Source organism: Lagopus leucura, unplaced genomic scaffold (genome assembly GCF_019238085.1).
Source record: "Lagopus leucura isolate 7727_CA_CO unplaced genomic scaffold, USGS_WTPT01 145-24_obj-0_obj, whole genome shotgun sequence".
NCBI classification, from domain to species: Eukaryota; Metazoa; Chordata; class Aves; order Galliformes; family Phasianidae; genus Lagopus; species Lagopus leucura.
Genome location: NW_024968187.1, coordinates 1 through 10101, shown reverse-complemented (window position 1 = coordinate 10101; position 10101 = coordinate 1). Strand labels below are relative to the sequence as shown.

Sequence of the window (10101 nt, the reverse complement as noted above, 5' to 3'; positions counted from 1 at the left end):
AATGGAATGGAATGGGGTGGGGTGGGGTGGGATGGGATGGGGATGGGTGCCCACAGCCCAGGTAGTGGCATGGACAGGCAGACCCCACACCGTGCCCACCCCATCCTCGAGTGATGCCCGGCGCTGGCACAGCTCAGGGTCTCGTGGTCCTTCCCCCCCCCCCGCCTCCTCCCAGAAGCTGCAGTTCTACGAGAGCCGCCTGCAGCTGCCCGCCCCGCGCTGGAGCGAGCTGGCTGCGCTGATCGCGCACTGCATGCACTACGAGCCCAGCAGGCGGCCCTGCTTCCGCGCCATCATCCGCGACATCAACAGCCTCATTTCCTCCGGTGGGCGCTGCGGGTGTTGGGGATGGGCACAGGGATGGGCACCGGACCCCCACCTCACCATCTGTCCCCCACCCCCAGACTATGAGCTGCTCTCAGAGCTGTCACCCACCGATGTGACGCTGCGGGAGAGCTTCTGGGGCTACGAACACGTGGCAGCGGGGCACAGCCCTGCGCTGTTCGAGGAGCGGCACCTCAAGTACATCTCACTGCTGGGCAAGGTGAGGCTCTCTTAGCGATGCCCTTTTTGTGGGGTATCCACGGCCTCCTCCACACCTCGCTGTCTCAGGGGTGGCAAAGTGCTGGGGGGGGTCCGGGGAGCTGAGCGCCCCCCCGGCTCTGCCTCCCCAGGGCAACTTTGGGAGCGTGGAGCTGTGCCGCTACGATCCGCTGGGTGACAGCACGGGTGAGCTGGTGGCGGTGAAGAAGCTGCAGCAAGACTCGGCCAAGGAGCTGCAGGACTTCGAGAGGGAGATCCAAATCCTGCACTCGCTGCAGCACGATTTCATCGTCAAGTACCGGGGCGTTTGCTACAGCCGTGGTGAGTGCGAGGCGGCACCGGGGGGGAGGGATCAGCGCATGGGGTGCGGGCAGGGAGAGGTCTGCATGCCCTCTGCTGCATCAACCTGCAAATTGCCTGCTCTGCCCGTGACACAAATGTGCTGCAGGGCGCCGGGGGCTGCGGTTGGTGATGGAGTACCTGCCTGATGGCTGCCTGCGGGATTACCTGCAGAAGAACCAGCACCGCCTGGAGCACCGCACGCTGCTGCTCTACGCCTGGCAGATCTGCAAGGTGGGACCGAGGGGATCCCATTCTCCCATGGAGGGGTTGGGGTAGGGATGCAGTGATGGCACCGTGCCTGTTCCAGGGCATGGAGTACCTGGGGGCCCAGCGCTGCGTGCACCGCGACCTGGCCAGCAGGAACATCCTGGTGGAGAGTGAGAGCCATGTGAAGATTGGTGACTTCGGGCTGGCCAAGCTGCTGCCACAGGACAAGGACTATTATGTGGTGCAAGAGCCTGGGCAGAGCCCTGTGTTCTGGTGAGGTCCCAGGTGCTGGGTTGGGGGGCACGGTGGGACCCGGCGCTCAGAGCTCCCACCTCCAGGTACGCACCCGAGTCGCTGGCTGACAACGTCTTCTCCCGAGCATCCGACGTGTGGAGCTTCGGGGTGCTGCTCTATGAGCTCTTCACCTACAGCAATAAGAGCAGGAGCCCCTCGGAGGTGAGGCCCCCACCCCACCATGCCCCCCCCGGCGCCCCCTACTGCCGCACCTTGTGCTCACCGCAATCCCGCAGGAGTTCCTCCGCATGATGGGCCCTGAGAAACCAGCACAGATCATCTGCCATTTGCTGGAGCTGCTGAAGGACTCCAGGAGGCTCCCGGTGCCCCCAGGCTGCCCCACAGAGGTGAGATCCTCCCCTCCAGCACAGCGGGGTCCCAGCCCTCCCCATGCCCCCCAATTGCTCCGTTCTATCCACAGGTGTATGCGGCGATGCTGAGCTGCTGGGCATTCGCCCCCAGTGCCAGACCCACCTTCAGCGAGCTGGCAGCCAGAGTCGAGGCACTGAGGGATGGCCGTGGCACCACCCGTGGGTAGGGGGTGCCTGGACACCCCCTCCCCCTGCAGCCCCCAGACCCTCCAGCATAAGACATGACAGACAGATCGACGAACACAGCAACGCTTCAATGTGTTTTAACTGCTGTGGTTGTGCTGCTGTGACTTCCCCTCTCATTCCCAACTCTTTTGTAACAAGGTTTGACCGATTTCAAGTAAACTGGTGGTGGAATTTGGCAACTGGAGTGAAGTGAGGGGAATCCATGGTGGGGGGGATTGGGGGGAGGTTGGGCATGAGGAGGTCAGCTGTGTACCAATATCCTCACAGAGGAAATGCAGCAGTGAGCTCAGCCCCCCTATGAGCCACTGCGGACATCCCTGTAGGAGGGCAGCCTGGGGGCAGCAGGGGCCGGGGGATGGGGGGGGAATCTGGGGGGCGCCCATCTCTTGCTTGTGTGGTTGAGGACGGAAAGGGGACCTCAGGTGTGTGTCCACCCACAATGGATGAGCAGACATGGGGGACAAGGGGTGGGCGGTGGGGGGACCCTGAGCTCCCACTCCCCCCTGCACTGTTGGGATGGCAGCAGGCACGGATCCCTCATCTCCAGACTGCGTTCCTTTATTGCACCAAGAGGAGACCCTGGTCACAAGTCACAGCTTTGGGGCAGAGCCGGGCAGGATGTCTGAGGTGAAGCCACCGGTTGGAGCTGAGGCTCAGCACCTCCCCACGCTCAGCCTCACAGCAGCATCCCACAAGCCTTGGAGCAGCAGCAGTGACGCTGACCCTCCTGGTCCATCCTAGAAGATGAGCACCTTCCTCCCGCAGCGCAGCTGGGGCTCCCGGAGAGCCTGCCACATCACAGCCATCTCATAGGGCGCAAAGCGGTGCACCACCAGCAGCTCCCGGTAATAACAGGGGTCCAGCGGGTCAGAATAGCGGGGCACGGAGATCCCCCAGGGCCGGATGCCATCGTGGGAGATGGGGGCCAGCCCAGCTCTCTTCAAGCACATCCCCACGTAGACGTCATCGATGGGGAAGAGTGCGACGTGCTGCGCCGCACGGTGGATGGTGCGCGCCGTGAAGGCAGACATGAGCACCCCTCCTCCACTGCAGTACGGTGGGTACAGCTCCGATGGCATCAGCTGCGTCGGCACAAAGTACTTGCTGCCTGGATTCCGGATGGGCCCCGTGCCGGCCAACACCTGCCCAGCCAGCAAGTGCTGCTCGCTCGGGACATCCCGCGTAAAGGACACCAGGTTGTCCGTGTTGACAAAGACATCGTCGTCCCCGTTGAAGACGAAGCGCGCGCCGGGGCAGCGCTCCTGCAGCCAGGTGTGAAACAGCAGCAGCTTCAGCGTCAGGTTGAAGAAGGTGTCCCTGAAGTCCCACTGCAGCACGTCGTGGTGCTCGTGCTGCTCGTGCCACAGCAGCCGGTTCAGTTTGGCCGCGTTCCGCGCGTCGGGGGAAACCCCCACCAGGAACAGCCGCCGGATCTGCGCCCCTTCCAAGGTTCTCTGCTGACCCCACGTCTTCCGGATCGCCTCGCGCCGTTCGTAGTTGGCCGGGGAGGATTTGATGGCCAGGAGGAGGAAGATGTTGGAGGAGGCTGTGGGACCCCCGCATTTGCCGGGGACGTCGAGGAGTTGCGGGAAGGCACGGCAGTGCTGGTAGAGCATGAAGTCCTGGGATTGCTCGGGCAGTTTGGCAAAGCCAGGGATGTTCTGCACTGAAGCATTGGCCACGCACGGGGTGATGCTGGGCAGAGCTGGGAGGGCGTCGGGGGCTGCAATGGAGGTGGGTTCGGGGCTGGGGGCTGCGTGAGGCCACAAAGACGAGGTGGGGGACAGCAGGTAGCACAGCCCCAGGGTCCCCACCGTGAGCAAAGCCCATTTCTGCGGTGCACGACGCCACGGGGAGCGGGTCTGCAAGACAGGGAGCACAGCTGGGGCTGCGTGTCCCCCATTTATGGGATCACACTGTGCTCTATGGTGGGTTGGGATTCCGGGTGCCGATGGTGAAGACTGAAGGCATCACCACCTCACAGCACATGTGGGGCCTCCTGGGCAGGGTTTCCAGGCATCCCACAGCCACCCCGGGGGCATCAGACCCAATTGCCTCTGGATGCAGAGCCGCCCGTGCTCCATCCCCCTCTCTGCTATGCTCAACTCCCTCTCTTCCTTTGTTACGACCTTTTGATCCCAAGTTCATTTCCGCCTCCCTTCCAGAAAACCAGGGAGAGGTCAGGCAGTCAGTCCTGCCCAGCAGCTGCTGCGTTACACAGAGCAAATAGCCAGGGCACAGCAGGGCCACGCCAGCAAGTGGGATGGGGCACCCACTGGAGCACCCTCAGCTGGAGGAGTGGGTGGTTCTGGATGCATGAAGCCCACCAACAGGTGAGCTGAGCAGCCCCCCACCCCATAAAGATGGAGCCCATGGGCAGGGGACCCCACTCAGCATGAGGACCCCATGCAGCACGGGGGATCCTCCCCCACCTCCCCCCAGCCCAGCAAAGCAGGATGCACCCAGCCCCATCCCAGAGCCCACCCTGCAGCACGTGAAGCCCTGAGCCCCACAACCCCACAGAGCCCCCAGCACCTTCCCACAGAGCCATACCAGAGCCATTCTCGTGCGTCAACGGGACAGGATCAGCAATCCCCTCCCCACACCTGGTGCCACCCATCTGCCCATCCCGAAGCAGGTGGGGCAGCAGCACCTATGGGTGCTAGAAGTGTCACAGTTCAGTGTTGGCTCCTCCCCCCCAGGGCCTCAAAGTCCCCCCAGGAGCGCAGCGCAGCAGCTGAGCCCGTTACCAAGGAGCAGCCCAGAGGTGGCAGAGCTGGGCGGCACAGCGTGGGGCAGAGGCGGTGATTAGAAAATAAAGTGTTTAATAAAAGAGCTTCACAGCACGGGGGTGGGATGGAGGGGGGGGGGGGGCCCCACCCCTTACCGCGGGGGATCACGCAGTTAGGGCTAGGGGGAGGAAGGGGAGGGGGGGGGAGGAAGAGGAGTGAGGAGGAGGAGGAAGGCACCCCCTCCAACCAGGCTCCATCCAGTGCTTTGAGCTCACACAACCAAGGGGAGGTCCGGGGGTCCGAGTAGAGGCAGCTCAGGACCCCGCCAGGTAGATCCCTGTGGAGGAAAGGGGGGGTGAGGGATGAAAGGTGGGGGCTGCGAAGATGGGGACACGCACACAGGGCATTGGCACCATGGGAGAACGGAGAGCAGGGTGGCGGGGAGGGGACCTCAGGCACCTGGGGAAGGGACCTCCTGCACCATAGGGGGTGGGGAGGGGACTCCATGCACCACGAGGAGTGAGAAAAGGTCCCCATGCCCCCAGATCCGTGGGGTGTGGAGGAGAGATGCCGTGCACCCTGGGCAGCACAGAAGGGACCCCGAGCATCTCAGACATAGGGGACGCAGAAGGGACCACGTGCAACCATGGGCTGTGGGGACAGGGGAGGGATCCCACGTACCCGTGGCGAACCTCTTCTTGACCAGCGACATGCGGTACCCAGCGCCTGCCAGCTCCACCTCGACGCCCGACAGCGTGCTGCCCTCACTGCTGAACTGTGCTGCCACCGGGCTGGGCTTGCTGGGCCCACAAAGCGGCTGCCAGCTGGCTGAGAGCCGCCCGCAGCCTGGGGAGGTGGGGGGGGAGCACAGAGGTGGGGGTCCCATCCCTGTCCCCACACGCACAGAGTGAGGGCTGCAGGGGTGGATGGAGCCTCACCTCCCTGCCCTGGCGCGCTGGGGACATCCAGCAGCTTCCAGAGCAACCTCTTCTCCTCCAGGTTCCTGCGGGGACGTGGCCACATCTCCAGGTCTCCCGCTCCATTCCCACCACCAGCCCATTTTAGACCCCCACCCTCTTTACCAGCTGGCCTTGGGCTGCAGCCGCACGTTGGTGACGGGTTCATCCAGGGGCAGCAGCACGTGGACGTTGGCGAGGGGCACAGGCAGGGCGAGCGCCCCCGCGTTGTAGCCGTACTCCACACTGACCCGCGTGGCTCCGGGCGCGCAGTCCCAGCGCACACACAGCCGCAGTGGGGCTGAGCTGGGACCCAGCCGGGAAAACTGGGGGGTAGAGAAGGGTGGGATGCTGTCACCCCGCCATCAGAGCTGGGTGGGGGGATGTGGGGCGCCCCCACGCTGCGCCCGGCTCACCTGGTACTTGAGCAGAGCCACGTTGTAGTAGGAGGCAGATGGGCTCTGCTCTGCTTGTTTCTGCAGCTGCCCCGTCAGCGCAGCCATGTTCAGCCAGAAGTCCCTGGTGCTGGGGTCGCTCTGGGAAGGGTCACTGTGGGGATGGGGACACTGCGACCACACTGGGGCGCCCCACAGCTGGCACCCGCAGTGAACCAGCACCCCAAGGCGCAGCGCTGCACCCAGCAGGTGATGAGGGTGCCTGGGGCCACCTGAGAAACCAGACCCCCCAACACCCTGTGCGCCCCAAGCTCCCCACTGCCACCACCCCAGCCCACGTCCCCGTGTCCCCACACCTGTAGAGCAGCTCGGCGTTGGGCAGGAATTGCTCGATGGCACCGGCGTTGAGCAGACGGAAGCTGAGCACGGGGGGAGCCAAGCTGCCGCTGAAGACGCGCACGATGCCGGCGGGGAAGGACATGGTGAGCTCCCCTGTCACCTTCACCAAGCAGCTGCGGGGATGCTGGGGGTCAGCGGGCAGACAGCTGGGGGGACCCCGACCCCAACCCCAACCCTGACCCCCCCCTACCTGTCGGCATCTCGCCCCTTGAAGTAGGCATGCACGTATTCGGTGAAGGCGGTGGCCACGGGCAGCGCGTCCTGCGAGCCCAGCACCACGGGGCTGGGACCCCGCGACAGCCCTGGGGGCAACGCACACCCCGTGAGCACCCTGAGGGCCCCACGTCCCCCACATCCAGGATTCTTCCATCCCCCTCCCAACCCGGACGCACCGAGGGGCGGTGGGCACACGGAGAAAAAGCCGCGCTCCCCCAGGCTGGCGGGGGCTGAATGCGAGGGGCAGCTCCAGGAGGGCGGGGGGCTGAGCGAGCGCGACTGCAGGCATAGAAAGGGGGGGGTCAGTGGAAGGAAGGGGGTCGGGCTGCTGCCCCCCCCAGTCCTCCTACCCCCTTAAAACACACCAGGTCACTGTTGCTGCCTGCAGCTGGGCCGGCTGTCGGGCGCTTCGTCCGGGAGCGGCGAGGGGGGGCCACCAGTGGGACCTCGCGGGGGGCGGCGGCGGGGGGGCGGGCGGCTGTGGGCACAGAGGGGGTCAGGGGGCCCCGAGGCAACGGGGCCAATGAGAGGTAGGAGTCCCCAGGGGGGGGTCCCACGGGGGCCGGGAGAGCAGCAGGCTCAGCCCTTTCCCTTCAGATGTATGGGGCTGGTGAGAGCTGGGGGGGGCACAGCTATGGGTAATTTGGGGGCAGAGCTGGGGGTGACTGGGGGCAGAGTTGAGGGTAATTTGGGGGAAGCCCCACAGAACTCACCCAATTCAGGGGGGGCCGTCGCAGTGCCACCCTCAGACGTCCTCATCCCCAGCCCTGGGCACGTCCATGGGGAGGGGCTGGAGGACTCCCCCCCGCTTGGGGGGGCCGGGGAGGAGGAGGAGGATGAGGCCGAGTTGGAGGAAGGTCGAGGCTGGGGGTGTCGCTCCCCAGGAGGACTGCGGGGCCGGACCCAGGGCTCCCCAAAAGGGTCGGGCGAGGGGGGCTGCAGGGGGGGGGCCGGGGCCACGGGGGCGTCCTCGGGACGCCGCACCCCCCACATCCCCCTCCTCCCAGAGCCCCTCAGCCCCGGGGAACACGGCAAAGCCGGGCAGCTCAGGCAGGCGACCCCCAGGGCTGCGGGGTCGTGGGGGGGCCCAGGCTGAGGATGGTGCCGGGGAGGGGTCCGGCAGTGCCCCCCGCTTGGGGAGGGGGCTCTGAGGTGCTGACGGAGTCCACGGCCTCGAGTCCGGTGAGGGGACGGGCGCAGGGTGCGAGGGGGAATCCAAACCCGAATCCTCCACGTTTTCCGGGGAAGAAGAGGAGAAGGGCGAGGAGGAGGAGGTCAGGACGTAGGAACGGGGCGCTGCGGGAGAGAGCGGCGTTGGGATGCTGGGGGGGGCACAGAGGGGTCTCCCCCCCCCCCCCTCCCCCCTCACATCCCCAAAGCCTCACCCGGGAAATCCTCCGCCTCAAAAGCTGATTCCAGGGGGGGCCCGAAGAGCGCTGCGGGGGGCACCGCCTCCATGGGGGGCACCGCGTCCACCGGAGCCTTCCCAGGGCAGCTGTGGGGTGGGGGGGCTCAGTGCCCAGCACAGGGCTCAGTGCACCCCCCCCCAGGGCGTCCCGTGCCGTACCTGCTTGCCTGTGTCACCGCGTGTCCCCTCCCCACGCTGTCACCTGCAATGAGAAGGATGTGATTGGGGACATGGAGGGAGAGGGGACACCGGGACCCCCAGGACGGCGGGACCCCCAGCACGGCCTCACCTGGCACCTGAGGCCCCCCAGGGTCGGCGGCGCTCGGGGCTGCGGACAGAGCCGCTGTGTGCCCTGGGGAGGGACATGGGGACAAGGGGGGTGTTAGGGGACGCGGGGACAGATGTTAGGGGCTATGGGGACACAGGGACAGGAGGAAGGAGGGGACATGGGGGCAGGTAGAGCCAGGGGACACGAGGTGGGACTCACGTGACGACTGCCGTCTGACGGTGCCCTGCAAGACACGGGGGGTCGTTAGCCCCAGCACGGCCCCCTCCACCCCCCACCTTAAGCCCCCAGCCTCACCCCCACGCCGGGCGGCAGGATGAAGGTTCCCACGGTGGCCCTCAGCTGCTCCACGGTGGCCCCGGCGCTGCCCCCCCCCCTCGCGGGGCTGCACGGGTTTGATGTGCACGTGGAACCTGCGGGGCTCATCCTCGTCGTAGTCCGAGTCGCTGGAGGAGCAGCTGTGGTGCTCTGCCTCCGCTGAGCCCCCGTTAAGGCAACACTTGAACCTCAAAACGCCCCCAGGCCCCCCAAAAAACCCCCATCCCCCAACACAGCCGCAGACCCCAACACCAAACCCCAAGGATGCTGTGAGCAACGTCTGGGCGCACGCTGAACCCGTCCTCATCCACCTCGGGGCAAGCCTGAAGTGGAGGAGATGCTCAGGGTGAAGCCCACTCCCCAGTGCTCCCAGTGCTCCCAGTTTGGGGTGGTGTGGGATGGAGGAAGGCCGGCACTCCACACCGTACCACTCACCACATCGGTGTCCGGGGATTCCCTGTGGGGATGGCAGCAGCGTTAGAATGGGGGTTAGATGGGGGGCACAGAGATGCAAGGGATGCAGAGAAGCGTGGGGTGTTTGCAACGTAGGGAAGGGATGCAAGGGATGCAGACAATGCATGCAGGGGGTGCAGGCAGCGTGGAATGCAGACAGCATGCAATTCCAGACACACAGAACTGCAAGGGATGGATGCAAGGGAGGGACGTGAAGGATGGACGTGAAGGATGCAGGGAAGCACGGGGTACAGAGAATGGGTGCGAGGGACAGAAGCAGGGGTGGGTGCAGAGGATGCAGAGCACTGAGGGGCGCTGGGGAGGTGAAGGGGGGGTGACACCTCACCCAGCTTCGCGCTCTCTCTCCTTGCGGCTCAGCCCAGGGATGCGGAAGGCTTTGCTGCGGCTCCTCTTGTGCCCTGGGGGGGGGGAGGGCACAAAGCAGTGAGCAGCCCCAACCACCCCCCCAATTCCCAGAACACCCCCCCAGCACGGGGCTGAGTTGGGGGCAGACGTACTTGCCTTCCTGCGCTGGGGCCAGGCGGTACTCCTCAAAATCCAGCGCGCCTGAGAGCAAACGTGGGGTCAGCCACAAAGGCAGCAGTGTCCCCATGCACAGCTGAACCCCCCCCCCCACACCAGGACAGTGGTGAACCCCCTCCTCACCTGGGCGCTCCCTCCCCGTCCCTTTGCTCTCTGCAAACCTCCGCAGCAGCGTTTCGGTGCCGATGTTCTCCACGTTCTGCTTGAACTCCTCGTGAACCTGCGGGGAGCGGCGCCGTGGGACGCAGAGCAGCACATGGGGGTGGCCCCATATGGGGGTGGGGGCTGAAGGGGAGGCTTCACCTGCCCGATCTGCACGTGGGTGTCCTCCACTGAGTGCGAATAGGAGCCGATGAGGCCCTTCATGTGGCGCAGGTGGGCTTCTTCCACCTCCTGGAAGCGCTGCGGGGATGGGGAGATGGGGGTGGCACATCCCCGAGGGGCAGCAGCAC

The 10101-nt window shown here is 65.8% G+C and overlaps 3 protein-coding genes across 3 annotated transcripts in view; 1 reads left to right on the top strand and 2 right to left on the bottom strand.

The window, feature by feature from the left end:
- JAK3 (Janus kinase 3) overlaps positions 1-2114 on the top strand; it is a 6952-nt gene extending 4838 nt beyond the window's left edge. Inside the window, 8 exon segments of the mRNA XM_042894301.1 lie at positions 176-326; positions 405-544; positions 675-864; positions 992-1116; positions 1193-1365; positions 1431-1548; positions 1623-1733; positions 1808-2114. Of these exon segments, the coding sequence (XP_042750235.1) occupies positions 176-326; positions 405-544; positions 675-864; positions 992-1116; positions 1193-1365; positions 1431-1548; positions 1623-1733; positions 1808-1924 (1125 nt within the window). The 3' untranslated portion in view covers positions 1925-2114.
- Positions 2115-2491: 377 nt separating this feature from the next.
- On the bottom strand, positions 2492-4568 carry B3GNT3 (UDP-GlcNAc:betaGal beta-1,3-N-acetylglucosaminyltransferase 3). Its single transcript, XM_042894302.1, has 2 exons — positions 4497-4568; positions 2492-3805 (listed from the first exon to the last, which is right to left on the bottom strand). Exons 1-2 carry the CDS (start codon positions 4503-4505, stop codon positions 2681-2683), a joined length of 1134 nt encoding a protein of 377 aa, XP_042750236.1. The 5' UTR covers positions 4506-4568; the 3' UTR covers positions 2492-2680.
- A 281-nt stretch (positions 4569-4849) lies between these two features.
- On the bottom strand, positions 4850-10081 carry FCHO1 (FCH and mu domain containing endocytic adaptor 1; the record flags this gene model as incomplete). The annotated part of the gene is given in 24 exon segments (XM_042894300.1): positions 4850-5012; positions 5357-5521; positions 5614-5678; positions 5758-5957; positions 6048-6180; positions 6383-6538; positions 6616-6727; positions 6818-6920; positions 7007-7119; positions 7355-7580; positions 7582-7937; positions 8027-8136; positions 8209-8263; positions 8266-8323; positions 8325-8401; positions 8537-8561; positions 8633-8710; positions 8712-8812; positions 8922-8976; positions 9089-9110; positions 9453-9525; positions 9629-9673; positions 9773-9869; positions 9953-10081. Coding segments are annotated over 24 exon segments (2577 nt in total), but the record flags the coding sequence as incomplete, so codon positions are not given.
- Between the last annotated feature and the right edge of the window lie 20 nt (positions 10082-10101).